The sequence below is a fragment of the Musa acuminata genome, chromosome BXJ3-9 (assembly GCF_036884655.1).
Source record: "Musa acuminata AAA Group cultivar baxijiao chromosome BXJ3-9, Cavendish_Baxijiao_AAA, whole genome shotgun sequence".
Taxonomy (NCBI): domain Eukaryota; kingdom Viridiplantae; phylum Streptophyta; class Magnoliopsida; order Zingiberales; family Musaceae; genus Musa; species Musa acuminata.
Genome location: NC_088357.1, coordinates 7,536,265 through 7,552,061, shown reverse-complemented (window position 1 = coordinate 7,552,061; position 15,797 = coordinate 7,536,265). Strand labels below are relative to the sequence as shown.

Here is a 15,797-nt window from a genome sequence, read left to right as displayed (position 1 = left end):
AGGACATACGTATACATTTCTGGCACTTGATTCTACACATTATTCAACATAAACTCCAAAATGATTCAGTGTGTTCGCTTAATTCTACTTGAAATCAGTGTGTTTGCTTATACATGATGAACGTAACGTCACACCTTACAAGTCTATGCAAGGTTATATGTTTCATGTAAGTTGGCAAACTAACTGCTCGTATTTGAAGGTGTTGTTGTCAAATAAGCAAGCTCGGACGACCAGAGGATAACATCAATAACAGTAGAAGAAGTGCAATAAAAAAATGAGCCGGAGAAGAAGGTGTCAATGTTCGGAGATTACCCCCTCCCGACCAAACATATTAATTATGTACTAATGAATTGGGCCACATGCATTAATTATGTACTAATTCTTGCCACCAACACTTACGTACTCTTTCATCTCATTTATGAAGCTAAGTTTCCTCTTATGGGGAATTCAATACGTGGCCTGGCCAGGATTTTGACCTGACATTCTATTTATTAGTCTTCAATCTTCGAGATTGAACACTCGTAGAGATGTATCATCTTCTCACATCAGACGCTGCACAACTTAGCATTTCACCCATCAATATTAGTTGGACCAAAAGTTATGTCTACGATTGACGAAAAATCGACGAGGACTTTAAATGCATGTAATGAGAACTTTCCACGTAAAAGGAAGTCCAAGAAGAATAAAAATGTAACTTCGACTTTAAAATCTCGTGAGTGCTACCGACAATATGTGAATAAAAAAGGGCAACAATGGAACAGATTTCTTACTTGAGAACTCTGAACATGCATTTGAGTAGTGTTTGTGAAATTTGTGGCACAGCACCTTTCTCGGTACGTTTTGCTCGGAGAAGAATTATCTCAGAATGTTTGCACTAGGATCTGAAAACACTAAAAGCCATGTGATTGCAAGTTCTTGTTAACTTCTATGGCTAAATTGATCTTGATAATTCAGATCTTTATACATTTTTCATAAAGAATTCCCAAGAAGACTAGTGCCAGTCAACCACATACAATTTCGAAGCAACCTATGCATGTCCAATAACTTTTCTTTTCACGTCTGGGTTGAGAAAAATTTTAGACCTGGAACAAAAACCGCAGGTCCTCTTCTGTTAATTTTGTGATGGCCTCCGAACAGTGTCCGATCGTCCTATAAGACATGATCAGAATGCAGATATCAGCTTAAATAGCAAACATGATCTACAAAAGCAGCTCTTGATCACCAAAAAATAAAAAAGACTAACCCTTGAAACACAAGTTCCTTCTTCTCTTGCAGCTTCAGTATGCGTTCCTCGATTGTGTCCTCGATCACAAATCGGACAATTCTGACGACCAAAAGCAAAGGAAGCATTATAGACAAATGGAGAACTTTGAGCTTATTATCAAAATAACAGTCTCCACGGAGTACCTGATAGGCTTATATTGGCCAATTCTGTGAATTCGATCTTGAGCTTGGCATTCAACAGCTGGATTCCACCACGGGTCCATCAAGAAAACCTACAAAACCATGCTCTAGATAAATATACCGTCACCATGAAATGTGGAATTACATCATACATGTACAAAATTATTTGTTGCGGGTAGGATTGTTGCTTGTACTGGAATATTACAGCATTAGCATGGATGCATTGATATTAGAAGAGAAAGAATTCAAATTTTGATTTTCAAAGATTGAATTTTAATATTTCCAATCAAAGAGTGATAAAAAATCATTGTGGGGCTTAACGAGAAAGCTTTTCTGATTATCTGTGATGTATCATTGGCAATATATTATTTTTTTAGTTTAAATCTTCACAGTCTGAAGACTCTAAACCATAAATACAGCATACAAGAATATTGCTTACATGTGATGCGACCGTCAGATTGAGGGCTACACCTCCAGCTTTCAAGCTCATCAAGAATATCTTGCAATCTCCATCTTCGCTGAAAGCCTTAATTGCTTTATCCCTCTCAACAAGACTCATGTTTCCAACTAATTGAACACATTTGATACCAGCCTGCAAACACTGTTTGGTCAAGCACAGCAATCATAATTCAAGAATAGAACCGTTTGATTAGCCAGCTCACCTTCTGGAGGGAGAAACATATCAAATCTAAAAATGATGTAAACTGACTAAACACAATTCCTTTTGCAGAACCATCACATTCAACCATATCTCTTATCTCTTCCTTCTACGGAAACAGAAGATCCATGTATTAGCCCAAAATATGTAAAAAAGTAAAACTGTCAAGATTGACAAGTATTCAGCAAGCATCAACAAAAGATCAAACTCCCATAGCATAACTGTTGCACCCTGTTAGTCAACAAATTATACTCCTCAACTATCTCTATAGGTTGCTTCCTCCGAACTTTTAAGACATTCTCATGTAAAAATAATACAGTTATTTAGAACAAGATGTGAATCACAGACTAGCAAATATAGCACAGTGAGTTTCATACCAATGCATCAATTTTTGTACTTGTACGGAAGGCTTCAATATCATGAAGCCTGTTCAATATGCCTGATTTATGGCCCTTGACAGCTGTTGCTGTGATCCGTCCCCCAAGGTTTTTTGTTGTTAAATCTACAGTAAGAGGCCTTGAACATGATGGACATGTTACATTCTCCAAGGATGCAGAGTAGTCAATCAAACAAGCCTTACAAAAGACATGCTCACAAGAAGTAACCTAAAAGGGGAAAAATGGTATTTAAAAGTTGTGAACAGTAATTAAACAACATAATCCAACGGAATTAATTATTTATGTTGTGCTAAATATTTATGTAAAAGAAATAAACAATATATTACCACCATATCCTCTGGAGGGTCATGACAAATTCCACACTCTTGTTTCTCAGTATCATCCTTGCTTGCATTAGCTACTTCTGCAGTCTTAGAATATAGTACAAGATATGGATGGTCAACTGCCTGGCATCATAATAAAACAATTAATCCAGCTGAGGCTCGCAAAGACGCAAGACAAATAGAAGATGATTATATTAGTAAACTCCAATACGATGAGCACATAGAGAATTATCCATTAAGACAGTGACAGTATGCTAACCTAAGCAGTATCACATCTATTTCTGTTGCAGAGAATTTATCTAAAAGATCTTCATGTCCTGGGCTATAAATAATCACCAACATTGATCGTCCAAATTTCACATTACTAATAACAACCATTGAATATTACTGTGATAAACAAATTCTTGTATATATATGTGTATAGTGTGTATATATTTTTAAACTGTTGAGTGAGCTACTAGGTTTCTAGGCCAAGGAACTAAAAAAAATATTATTGGTCTGGAATGGTGGAACCTAGGTACTCCTCCAATGCCTTTTATGACTTTTAAAAGCAAATCATGCAACGCCTCCAAACTCCACATATATATAGGTCATCTTGATCAAATGATCTACTGAAAAATAATCAAATAAAAGGAAAAGCAAAATTCAGTATATTGAAAATTCAAAAAAGTAACTGCTCAATAATCTGCTTTTATTTACCATCCCTCAAAACATACTCTGTGATAGATAAAGCTTTCACAATGCTATTCGATAAGATACCAATACCTACTTCATATTATGAATTAGTTGGAAAATAATGATTCCAGAACAACATGACAATGTGGAGAAACAAAAACATTTTGTGTCATATAATGTTATCTAAAAATCTGTGCTCTATACCTGTCGCAACCGTGTAAGTAGATCAAAGATATGGGCATAATTATTCATCAATGTTCCAGCTGCAGCATATCTGGAAAAAAATTATAGCCCTTAAAATAATCAAAACAAAAGATATGCTGAGAAATGAATGCATAATATGAAAATAAATCATGAACTCAAAAGTATTAGCATCGATGTATCCTTAAATACAAGGCAATTTTGTTAAGCCAACCCAGAAAACTTGATAGTTATCTGAGTGAGACACCTAGCGATCTGGGAATCTTCCTTAACCCTCAAAGTATGAAGGATGGGAAGGACCAGCCAGCTGATAGTGTTTAGAAGTCACTCAGACTGATAAGGCCATATAGACAATAAAACAACCAGAGGAGGAAGAAGACCGACATGAGATAACAAAAGAAAAAGGTGAAGGGGTAGAAGGAACTTATAAAAGGGCTTACAACGTAAGACCTCTTTCATATAATCATACAAATCACCATAGAGTAACTAGGACATTAATGCTTGTTAAAACCAGCAAGATAATTTATTTTTAATTTGGCATAGGCTATTTTACTCATTGTAAGACCGTAATACATTCAAAATGAGGAATCAAATGAAGGCATCAAATGCTAGTTGAATTGATAGGAGCCGACCAGTATTTACCTGTCCAAACAGGGACCAGTACTAGAACATATCATTCGATATGATCAGTATGTATTTATAATTATTATTTTCTCAGTGATACTGGATCATAAAGGTTAATGTACTGCCCACTATATACCAAGACTGTATTAATATGACAAGTTGCCGTGTGTTAGATCAAGATTCTAAACCCTGATCAAGTTGAAAGTTGGTAATATCACGAGAAGATAAAAGGTATAGATAACAATGTGTTGACATGAAGAACACAAAAGGTATAATTTTTAGATATTTTATATTCATTATTCAACTAAACAAGAAAGATCGATGAAGATATTGATCATAGATACAAAGAAAGAATATTAAAATGGAGAAGGCTATTGTGAGTGTCACGTTGTTATCGCACGTCCTTAAAGTAGAAGGTAAATGTTACAAGACAACTATAAGGCCAACTATATCTTTTGGCTTATGAAGTTAGAAAAAAATAACTGATCACAACAAAGAAATCTGGTGCTCAATCAATATTTGCACTAGACCTAATTAAAACACTATGTTAATTGTACCCAGAACCTATAGGAAAAAGGCAACTAATCACAATTTATGGTTAATGCCCTCTACTTCGTCCCACATCAGAAGTGCCCCTCATATGCAATAATATATTTAGCAAAATGGTTCAACACATTTTTTCCTAGAAAAAAGTAACACCAATATTCATATACTAGAACTGAAAGCACAGAGTCGCCTTTTATCAGAATTGAAGCCTGAAATAGATTTTCTTAAGAGGGAAACTTTCTAAAAAAATGCTGGCATAGATTCATAGGTAACAAAAATAAACTAAACCTTATAATTTATAGTTTTATACAACAAAGTCTGTTGTGCTAGTAGTAATTTGTAAACATCAATATCACTATGCTTCATCTGTCAATTATCTAAGAATAAGCTAGCTGTATATTATAATTAAATCATGTTGTATAAGCAAATAAATCAGCACCAATACCACCCACTTCAGTTTATCTACTATTAGGAACATGTCATATGTTCTAGAGTACAGCATTTGTTCAATTTATTGCTGAGAATACAGAAGATGAAATAAGTAAATAGATATCCCAAATAAACAAACTACAAAAATAAGCATCTACTGCAAAAAGGTTACACTGAAAAGAAAAGAAGACAGAAACAACAGAAGTAGAAGTAACCCACGCATCAAATTGCACACGGCTTTGGGTATATAATGCTTCATAGAACTCCTCTTCATTTCTATCCAGAGAATCCCGCCTCAAATAAACCTACAATAAAATGTGCAGTTAGATACATGCAAATCACATAAATCAACCCTTTCATTCAACCATGCACATTCATGGCATATAAATAACCTCATCAGTATGAAATATGCATATTTGACATTCATATACAAATCATTCCAAACACTCCACTATGTGATCATCATGAATATTTTTCCATAAGTGACATGAGGAATATTGGATCTATTATTTCCTAGTAAATGGGTAAAAAGGTTGCAATGACACTTACAATTCTCGGTGGAAGAGCAAGATCTGCAGCTCTGCCTTCTTTGGTACGCCTCAACACTATGGTTTTCAGAATTCTTTCCTTTAGCAAGATCATGGCTCTTCTGCCATCATTATATATTGATGTTTTTTGTATTGGACTTGCGATAAACTGAAATGCAATAATAGTGATCAGAAAAGTAGATGTTTCTTCTAACAAAAATTATGAATATTGAAAGGAAGTATCAAACAAATGCTGTTTAATAACACTCACTTTATTCCACCAGCAAAAGTGCCTTACTTTAGCATGAGGACAACTGGTGCAAATTTTCCCAGAACTGCAACATCAGTAAATGCAAAACATGCTCAACAGGTTGGTTGCAACAGGCAACTCTTTCAAGAGTTTCGGAGTACCAATCAGAACAACTACATAGAAAGACTGGATATCCAAGGAATAAACAAAATAAAAAAGGAGTAAAATTCGGCTGCTATGGCTTTGAACTGAGTAGGTTTTAAGCCCCACTCTAACTTACTGGGCTTGTAGGTTCATCAAGTCAAATCATTACTATGGTCACAGTACAGAACATGAACTCTATGGAATCAGATGCTCGCAGACTAGCACAAGATAATGTTGCATACAAAGTTGTATTGGCACATCATCTGCACCACAGACCACCAATGTCAATATCATGCCAGCACAGCATGGGAAAGCTGAGTCACCATATTCTTCTAAACTATAACCTTCTCGTGCCAGCACAGTATGACCCTTTCCCACCTCTTAACTATCACAGAAAACCCTAGATTCCTCTCCACTATCCACAGATAATGGGGGGGGGATTGTAGTACTGAGAAAGAGACTCTTCGAAGGGCTAATCATCAACTTAGAAGAGAGGAATAGGGTGATTATGTTACATTACAAATTATATTTGCATAATATAGGCAAGTGCACTAAAAAGTGAGTGCATTAAACCAAATCTTATCATTCAGATTATTGTGTATACAACAACACAAATATTTGTGGCAGGTTGGCAGATATGAATTTAATCTCCATTTTAACCACTCAGTTCTTACTCTGAATCAAGGTTTTTAATTTTGTATCATACCGAGTCTTGCTTAGTATGGTACGGTACCGGCGTATCGAGCGGTATGTTAAGATTCTAATGATAATGCCTTCAGCAGAACTATCGTGCAAGTGAGAGGAATCAACAACAAAGAAGGTAGCTAAGCAATTCTACATCTCATATTAGCATATTTTTCTTGGACATAATCTGAACTCTTACAAAGGCACCCTGACAAGTAATATTTGTATGACTATCATATTTCCTTTATGTCTGCAAACATTAACAGCCGAGTGGCCTCAAGACGAACCCCATCCCTCCCTCTCGCTTTCTTCTTTCCCCCCTCTCTCTCTCTCTTCACCTTTCGCGTCGACACTTGCAGCTTGCTCGCCCTCCTTCGCCACCGTCGCGTCCCTCCTGGCGAGCTCCGTCGCCCTCCCACGCATCCGTCGAACCTCGAGACGTACAACCCCATCTCTCCCCCTCGCTTTCTCCTTTCCTCTCTCTCTACCTCTCTTGCTCCTCCCATCACCTTCCGCGTCGACGCCCGCCACTTGGTCGCATTCCTCCGCTACCGCCGCATCCCTCTCGACAAGCCTCGTTGCCCTCCCACGCACTAGTCCGGCCTCGAGACGCACAACCTCTCTCTCTCTCTCTCTCTCTCTCTCTCTCTCTCTCTCTCTCTCTCTCTCTCTCATCACCTTCTGTGTCGACACCCGCCGCTTGGTCGCCCTCCTCTGCTACCGCCGCCCGATAGCTGGCGGTCCGCTAGGTCGCCCTCCTCCGCTAGGTCACCTCCTCCCCTGGTACCGCCTAGTAGCGGGCGGTCCGCGTGCCGGTTTGCTAGCGGACCGGTATGTACCACCCGTACCAGGCGGTACGATACGATTTTAAAAACCTTGCTCAGAGTTTTGAATATCAACTTGTATCGACATACCTAGCTTTGCTCGGTACGATATATACCGGTATGTACCGTCAGTCAAGGAGATTTTAATTTTGAATAATACTGCTCGTATCATGTAGTTTACGAACATCCTAAGATAAACCTAAAGAACAGATAATATCATATGCAAACTCTGTTTCTTGATATTTCTTGATATATAAACTTATAAGAGTATCAAAGTGCAAGAAGATGTTATGCAATACCATCAAAAAGAGAATTATAGGTGCCAAAACTAAACACCACTAAGAAGTGCAGCTATGTCTGAAAAAAAAATCTTAAAATTGCATCCATAAGAGCCCCTGAGTTGATTTGTTCAATTTACCACTTCATACAAATTAAAGAAGATGAAATACACATTATTTTAATTTCAATGGAAGGCAATTACCACATTATACAAATTAAAAAGGATGGAAATACACAATAATTTAATTCCAAAAGGGAAGACTTAAACAATCAAGGACCTTTGGTCAGTATCTAGTATTTTCAAAACTGGATAAAGCTGAAGGCATTAAAGAGATCTAAAGAAAAAAAAGAGAATGTAGAATAAAGGAATAGTCTAGTCATTTGTGTTAAAATATCAAGAACAGGACATCGACATTATATCCTCTTGTAGTTTTTTTGTCTGGAAGCATTTTGGGTGCCTCATAAAGATATACAAGTGTTCTCATAAATAGTCATATAAACCCTACATTACAAAGATCATTCTCTTTTATCCATTGGCCACTCATTTTGACTAAATTTCCTTTCAACATTCAAGTACATAAAGTCAGATATCATGCAGATACTAGTAGCCAGAATTTTGCCGTCTCTTTTGTGTTCTCACAATTTAGACTAAGAACCTAGACATCATTACTAAAGAATCTTCATATTATGCCTAAAGACTCAATTCTAACCATGATTCTTCAGTCCCCATCACAAACCTAGGCAGTTTAACTGGCTGTGAAGTTTCTAATGGAATTCAGATCTACATTCATGCTTTCTAACTATCAACAGCAACAGATTATTTGGATCTGACCACAAACTTTAACAACCTGTGCATCCAAAAATGCACAAAGTAGACCATTCTCTAAATGGACCTGAAACACGAAACTACCGCTAAATATATGAGAGCCCCATATGCCTCTAAAAACTGCAAACACCTCAAAACATGCATTTTCAAACATGTTATGTACTACATGTTCCTTTATATTGGCTTGGTAAAAATCTATAATATTCATATGCAGTTCCAGTTTAATACGTTAAACTTTTGATTTTTGAATGATTTCCTGAAACTTGAAGAATAATTGACTTAAATAAAAAGATCATAGAAATATAGAAATATTTACTAAAATCCTTCAACATATGTTATATAAGTAATACAAGATCATAGGAAAAGAATACAATTTATGAATCATTTTAAACTGATATGGATACTTACCCATAATCTAGTACCTTACAATTACAGTCTTTGCAGAGGTAAAATGAGTAGGGCCAGATTTGCAAAAACCGAACCTGATGAGAAGGATAACAGTGTTTTAATATAAGGTATAAAACTATAGATAGCTGTTGGCTAGAAAATTGACACAAGTACAAACCAGCGAGTAAAGCTCTCCAACTCGATTTTGCAAAGGAGTGCCACTTAGAGCCCATTTGTAGAATGATTTTAAAGCAAAAACAGCCTTAGCAGTATTGGAGCGCCTATCTTTTATGAAATGAGCCTGCATAAGTACATAAAAATACCTTGCAATAAATACCATTACTAATGTAAATAAGTAATTCTTGGATATATAACCCATGCTAAAAGTTTAAATCAACAGCATAAGTATGAAACCTGAGTTAGCAAAAGAGATTGCTAATTTTACTAACTCAAGGGACAAAGACAAAGCATTATATGTACACAAGGTTGAAAATAAGACAGCCAAAACAAAGCCTTATATGTTCACAACAACCTGCTTAGCAACCATTTTTTTTACTTACAACAATTAATGGATCTGCTGCTTGAAATGACTATTGGAGCTGTTATATTCCAAAAAATGTGTTATCTCACTTTTCAGAGAAAGTGAAAACAAAAGAATTGAAAGTCAACCTATATGATCCTATTCTGCCTGCATCTCTTTAATTCTTCTCTTACTGCATGCCCCATTTGGTTCTTTCAATCGCTTTGCAGACCTATCTAATGTTGTTGTCTTCTTAAGGTAGACTCTTACACAGTCACTATAAAGCATTGCATTACTTGAGAGACTTTGTAATAGCCCAACTCATGGATGTCCATTCTTTATCATGTTTTCTGATACTTTAGAGTGAACATACAAGATAAAATCGAGAAGCTCTTTACCAGTATGTCAATCTGTAACAACTAAATGAACTCCATAATCAGAATCTTTTCATAAGCATTTACCACATCCTACCTGAAATCATTTACAAAATAAAACAGACAGGCACAGGACCTGCTACATAAACTGTACCAAGGATGAATCTTCCAAGATCAAGCATAATTTTTTGATGAAATATTAATATTAATTCTTCTTAGAATGCAATGAACTCAGCCTCAATTCAATCAACAAAATAAATCAGACCAAAACCCTTTATATATCAAACAGAAGAACACCAACATGATAATGGAGTCCTTCATCTTTATCCTTATAATGGTTAGTGAGCATTCCTTGAAAAATTTTGATCACCCCTAAAATCTGAATAAACATTATTTTCCAAACCATTTAAGGGATCATGTTATAGATGGGTTTCTTTAGCTTTAAATCTATACACAATTACTCAATCTACATTCCCTGATTTATTTCCTTCAATGGATGAGATTTCATTGATTAAGAAAATAAAATTAAGGTTCACATGAAACTAGGCATTACTTACTAATGAAAAAATGCCATAAAAGCTAACTGGCATACTTAGACTGGATCAGTTTTCTCCCAGATGTTCATGTCTCGGTTCAACAAGATGAAACTAGAACTGAGATAGACCTGCACAGGGTTCAAACTCTTATTGACTTCGACTCAACAGTAAACTTGCCATTTGAAACCTAAACAATCATTTAAGCATCTGTCGTGAAGAATCATAAGGAGCAGCATCATAAAAGATTATTTGTCAAGAAGAATTTCTTTGTTCATATGATATCAAGATTAAATGGTATGGTATATGATAAAGGCCAAAGAAAGTCACATCTTGCCTAGTTCTGCTCAAGGTGAATGTACATGCAAGTAGGCATTTTGGCACAAGGTGCAATTTCCAAGGTGCCAAAAAACAGAAAATGTTATTAGTATGTCTAATTCAAACTGTGGCACCTTACAATGTCTAACATGATGTGCATCTTGGACTTATTCCTATTAGATTGAGTTATAGATCATACTAATATATTAGGTTCACAAGCTGAAGAGATTTGTCATTGATGCCACAACAGGTCCAACTTCTCAAGAAATAACTGGTTTGAAGTAAGAGATAAAATTTCATGATTCCATTGTATGATATGCTTCAGCATCCCCAAAAGCTCAATCTTTCTTAATCTTTCTTAGCCAATAGCTTTCTTTGAAGCTCGTTTGTCAAAGTGGAGATACAGTCTAAGTCTTACCTGTAAAATCTATTTAATCTCGCTTGACAATATGGATCAATCCATGTAGCCACGAGTAACAGAAATTGGGCAGTTATGTTATAAACTATAACCGCCAGATTTAGATTGACAAATGCTATATTTTTCCTTGCATAGTATACATGGTAATGACAGCTTATACAAATACCTATTCAGATACTTGTAGTGTGACACAACATATATTTTTTTAGATTTTTCTTTCAAGAAAAGATCCATTTGTTGATAGTTAGATCATATTGTCTAGAGGTATCATCTGGAAAATGTGCATTGACATTGGTGACCAAACACTTACCTTGTAAGTTGTATCAAATGGAGTAAGCATCTCCAAGTTCCTTCACCTGTGATTAGAGGCATATTCGAACTACCACAGTACCACTTATGCCTAGCTATGTCAGTAAGTTTTTCCAAGCCTATGAGCAGACTAAAAGTGTTTTAGAGCCTGAATCTGATCCGCTGATCTCTCTAAAAACATTATATTCAAACGCCCTTTCCATTGAAAGATGACTTAGCACTCACTAATGACTACAATCATAGAGATCTTACTAAAAACATTCAAAAATGGCCTAGAAAATGGTACAGGGAGCAAGAGGATAGTTGCTTACCTCATCCAGAATAATTCGTTCCCATTTCACAGAATGCAAGATTGACTTTCCCGGTGATGGGTTCATGAGCTTGTCAGCTAATTCATCCTGTTTCTTGGTCTTTTCAAATCCCTTTCTCTTCCCTTTCAATTTTTCAATCTTCTTCTTGCTCACTTGTTTTGATTGTTTTTCCGTCTTAGAAGCATCAGGCCCACAGTAATACTTCAAGTGTATCCGCAGCTTGTTAGGGTACAACATCTTAGAGCACCACTGGCATGCCACCTTTGGCGGCATCATGTACTTCCTAAATTCACACTCAATCGTCGAGTATGTGGTAATTACAAAATCATAGTCATCAAAGTTAGAGTTAATCTTATCCCTCTTTGCGCCATGATAGACCAAAACCCTGGTGCTCCCCTTTTCCGTGTACCTGTCGATCTCACCCACCCACTGGATGACTGCAACCACTGGGCAAATGACCAGGGTGCATTTGATCTCTGGTAACGAATATGATGAACAGGGAGGTGGCAAGTTCAAGTCCAGGCCAGAACCAGTGCTCCTTGAGTGGAGGGCGCGAGCGGTGAGGACAAGGGAAATAGCCTGTATAGTCTTTCCCATGCCCATCTCATCAGCAAGAATCCCCCCCTTAATGTCCGAATTCTCCTGCTTAAGAGCCCAAGCGAGCCACTCCTTTTGGAACCTGAGGAGGGGGAGTATGACGTCAGGCGACGGTTCGGCAGTCTCAACTAATCCAATCGGTTCAAAACCAAGTTTATCCTGGCCCTTCTGCTCAAACTCATCGATCCATTTCTCATTCTCCCTTTCCCAGATCTGCCACAAAAGCAAAGCGGCACTTCTATCCCTCCTACGACTGTCATTTCTCGGCCGAACAGGTTCCTCTCGGCCGTGGCCGCCGCCAGCGGTGTCGATACCTTGCAGAGACAGCATCATGCCCAGTGCCAACGCAGACGCATCCTGGTCACTCTCATCAAACCCATCTTCTTCCTCGTCAAGAACGTATTCGGAATCCGAGGTGGAGACGCGATCATCGGCGTCCAAGAAATCGAGGGTTTCCTCCTGCCTTCTCCGCCGCCCTGCACAAAAACACCACCTGAAGAAGGATCAGACCACGAAAACACCAGCGAGGGGATGAGGCAAGAAGAAATTTTACGGGGCCGACGATTTCTAGGGTTTACGATTCGGCGAGCCATGGAAGTAAAGGTAGGAGAGGGCGGAGGGGAATGGATTTAAAGCATTTCTAGTCGCCAAGGGAAGCGACAAAACAATTAAAATAGTGGAGAAACGGGATTCGGTTGGATGGCGGGAACTTAGCGACGAAACTTTGTTGCGGTTAGCTACTCGTCTCTGTTGTCAAACTGGTCCGACCGCAGCGCTTAGCGACGCATTATAATTCGATTCCTCAATTTTATCTCTTACATAAATCGAGCCTGTCGTTACAGTATTTTATGATTCTAACCTAACCTATATAAATTGATTTATTAATTAATTTATCATAAGCAGAAAAAATAACAATCGGATAATACGATTCCTATAAAATGTGTATATACGATCGAAATAATATATTATGTGTGCTTATTATACTAACCTCAATACATACTTAATTCAAATAGGTTGTATTTAGTTCGGCGTCACCCAAAATCTCAATTATACGATAGTTGATATCTAAAATAATAATTCACTCGAATTGGAATATGAAGAATAATTATAGAAAGAAAATATTATCAGATTTGGTGAATATATTAATTATATCAACGCCCTCCCCCTTAAGATAGTGTACGAAGGTCTAAGTTGTCCAACTTATAGATGAAAATAGAAGAGTATATTTTTGAGTGGTATAGTAAAAATATCTATAAAAAATAATTTTAATATGTTTTGTATTTATAAAAAATAAGGTTTGTTGCAATATGTAATATTCTTTGATTATGGTAATGTAATTTGGCTGAGAGCAAAAGTATCAACTTGTAATTATTGTAAAAGATATTTCCATCAATTTAAGTTTACAAGTGATTATCTTCTTGATGAGAAATAATTTATCATTTCTTTATCCTAAAAAAAAGGAAGTCTCAACATAATGCAAATATAGAAACTAATCTTCTTGTAGTTCAGCAACCTCCCCAATTAGTCAAAATTAGGTCATTTTTGTTGACTTGAATGTGTGTGTGCAAAATCTCAGTTATGTAGTAGCTGACAAGAGAACATTGCTTTCATCAATGAAGACAATGGAGGGAGCTTCAGTTGAAAGTATTCCCACTATTATGATATTTTGTTCACACGTATGCAATTTTGAATGGTACTATTCGATACAGACGGTACACATTGATCTAATAATATATCGGTATGCGGATCGTCCGCTACCGGACGGACTATGCTACGGTGCTATAGTAAAAGAAAGAAATATTTAAAATCGTTCGGTAAATCTTGGTGTACCACTCGGTACGTCCTGATATACCGCTCGGTACACCTATATCGTATCGTACCGAACCTCGAAACACCGGTACGATACGGTATTACATACCTTAGTTCACACCATATAAAAATATAAAATCTCAATTTTGTAATAGTTGATAAATGAATACTTTTTTTTTTATCAATATTCGAGTATTATCGTAAGTGCGGTCGATGAAAATGACAATAATTACTAAAATTTGATGGATTTAGAGAATTATTTATCTACATTAATGAAGCCAATATTCTCTTCCTAATGATTGAGATTTTGCATGATATAAATGAAAAAGATATCAGCATAATGGGAATAATTGCGAGTTAATAATATTAGAAGTAGTGCATTCTAAAAAAAAGATTTTAATCCATAACAAAAGTATATATGGGACATTTTTTATGATATAGGTCTACTTAGAGATACTCCCATCACTTTTTTAAATTATTTTACTCCTATTAATATAGAAAAATCATTCACTCAGTCGAATGGTGCATGTAAACTAATTAGATATTAAAAATAGCAAATGATATCACCTCATATTTGTTCATGCAATTGCAAATAGCATTCATAATATGTTTTCAAATATTCGTGACATTTTTTTTCAGTTATTGCATTTTAATTCTACGATATATAAGCAATGGCTTATTGCACTAACATTGCGAGCCTTACCAACCTCGGCGCCGGCCGCTACCTCCTGCTTCAGCTCCTGCAGTCGACGAGTCTCCACGGCCTCCGGTACTCCCAACTCCCCTGCCACCACTTGACGCCCCATTGCCGCTCCCCATACCTCCGCCCACGCCACCAGCGATGCTCCCGGTCGCACCGCCACTCCCTATACTAACACTACTCTTCTTTGCACTGGCAGCGCCGCCTCCGCCGAACCCCACCGCGACGCTCATTCCGCCTTCCCCTACGTGGATGCCGACCCCAACACCGATCCCTCCCACAACGATGGCTCCACCGTCACGAGCAGTACCAGCCCCACCACCGGGTCCTCCGCCAATGGTGATGTGGCGCCGCTGCCATCAAAGCAGCATAGATAGTACTCTTGCATGGATCATGAACAAAACGAAGAAACATGAGGTTGCCATGCATGTAAGATCAACTCAGGACTGAGACTTCACCCCCACCATCACCTGGATTGAATCTTAGACTAGAAAGAACTCAATTTATATATGGGATACCTATTGGCATGTATGATGGGATCATCAAAGATTTATTGACCAACGACTATAACTTGGGTTCTAATGTATTTATCAGACAACAACTCTGAATTAACCTGTACTAGCACTGGAAGATTTGGAACACCAAAAGAAAAACTCTGTTAGGCTGATCTGCCTGCATTCAATTTTCAACAAATATATTTTTATTTTCCGTTCAAGAGGCACACAGCTC

The 15,797-nt window shown here is 37.1% G+C and overlaps 1 protein-coding gene across 2 annotated transcripts; it reads right to left on the bottom strand.

Annotated features, from left to right (window-relative positions):
- Positions 1-882: 882 nt before the first annotated feature.
- Positions 883-13,271, bottom strand: LOC103997653 (DNA repair protein RAD16). 2 transcript variants are annotated; one of them, XM_009418943.3, is made up of 15 exons: positions 13,122-13,271; positions 11,963-13,035; positions 9,358-9,480; positions 9,201-9,274; positions 6,057-6,120; positions 5,808-5,954; positions 5,478-5,563; positions 3,663-3,732; positions 2,787-2,906; positions 2,440-2,667; positions 2,067-2,171; positions 1,844-1,996; positions 1,408-1,496; positions 1,244-1,324; positions 883-1,149 (listed from the first exon to the last, which is right to left on the bottom strand). In XM_009418943.3, the coding sequence occupies exons 1-15, from the start codon at positions 13,150-13,152 to the stop codon at positions 1,077-1,079; spliced, it is 2,517 nt and encodes an 838-aa protein (XP_009417218.2). In that variant the 5' UTR covers positions 13,153-13,271; the 3' UTR covers positions 883-1,076. The 2 variants fall into 2 exon arrangements, with proteins under 2 accessions (XP_009417218.2, XP_009417217.1); XM_009418942.3 differs by having other exon boundaries at positions 13,113-13,260.
- Positions 13,272-15,797: the final 2,526 nt, after the last annotated feature.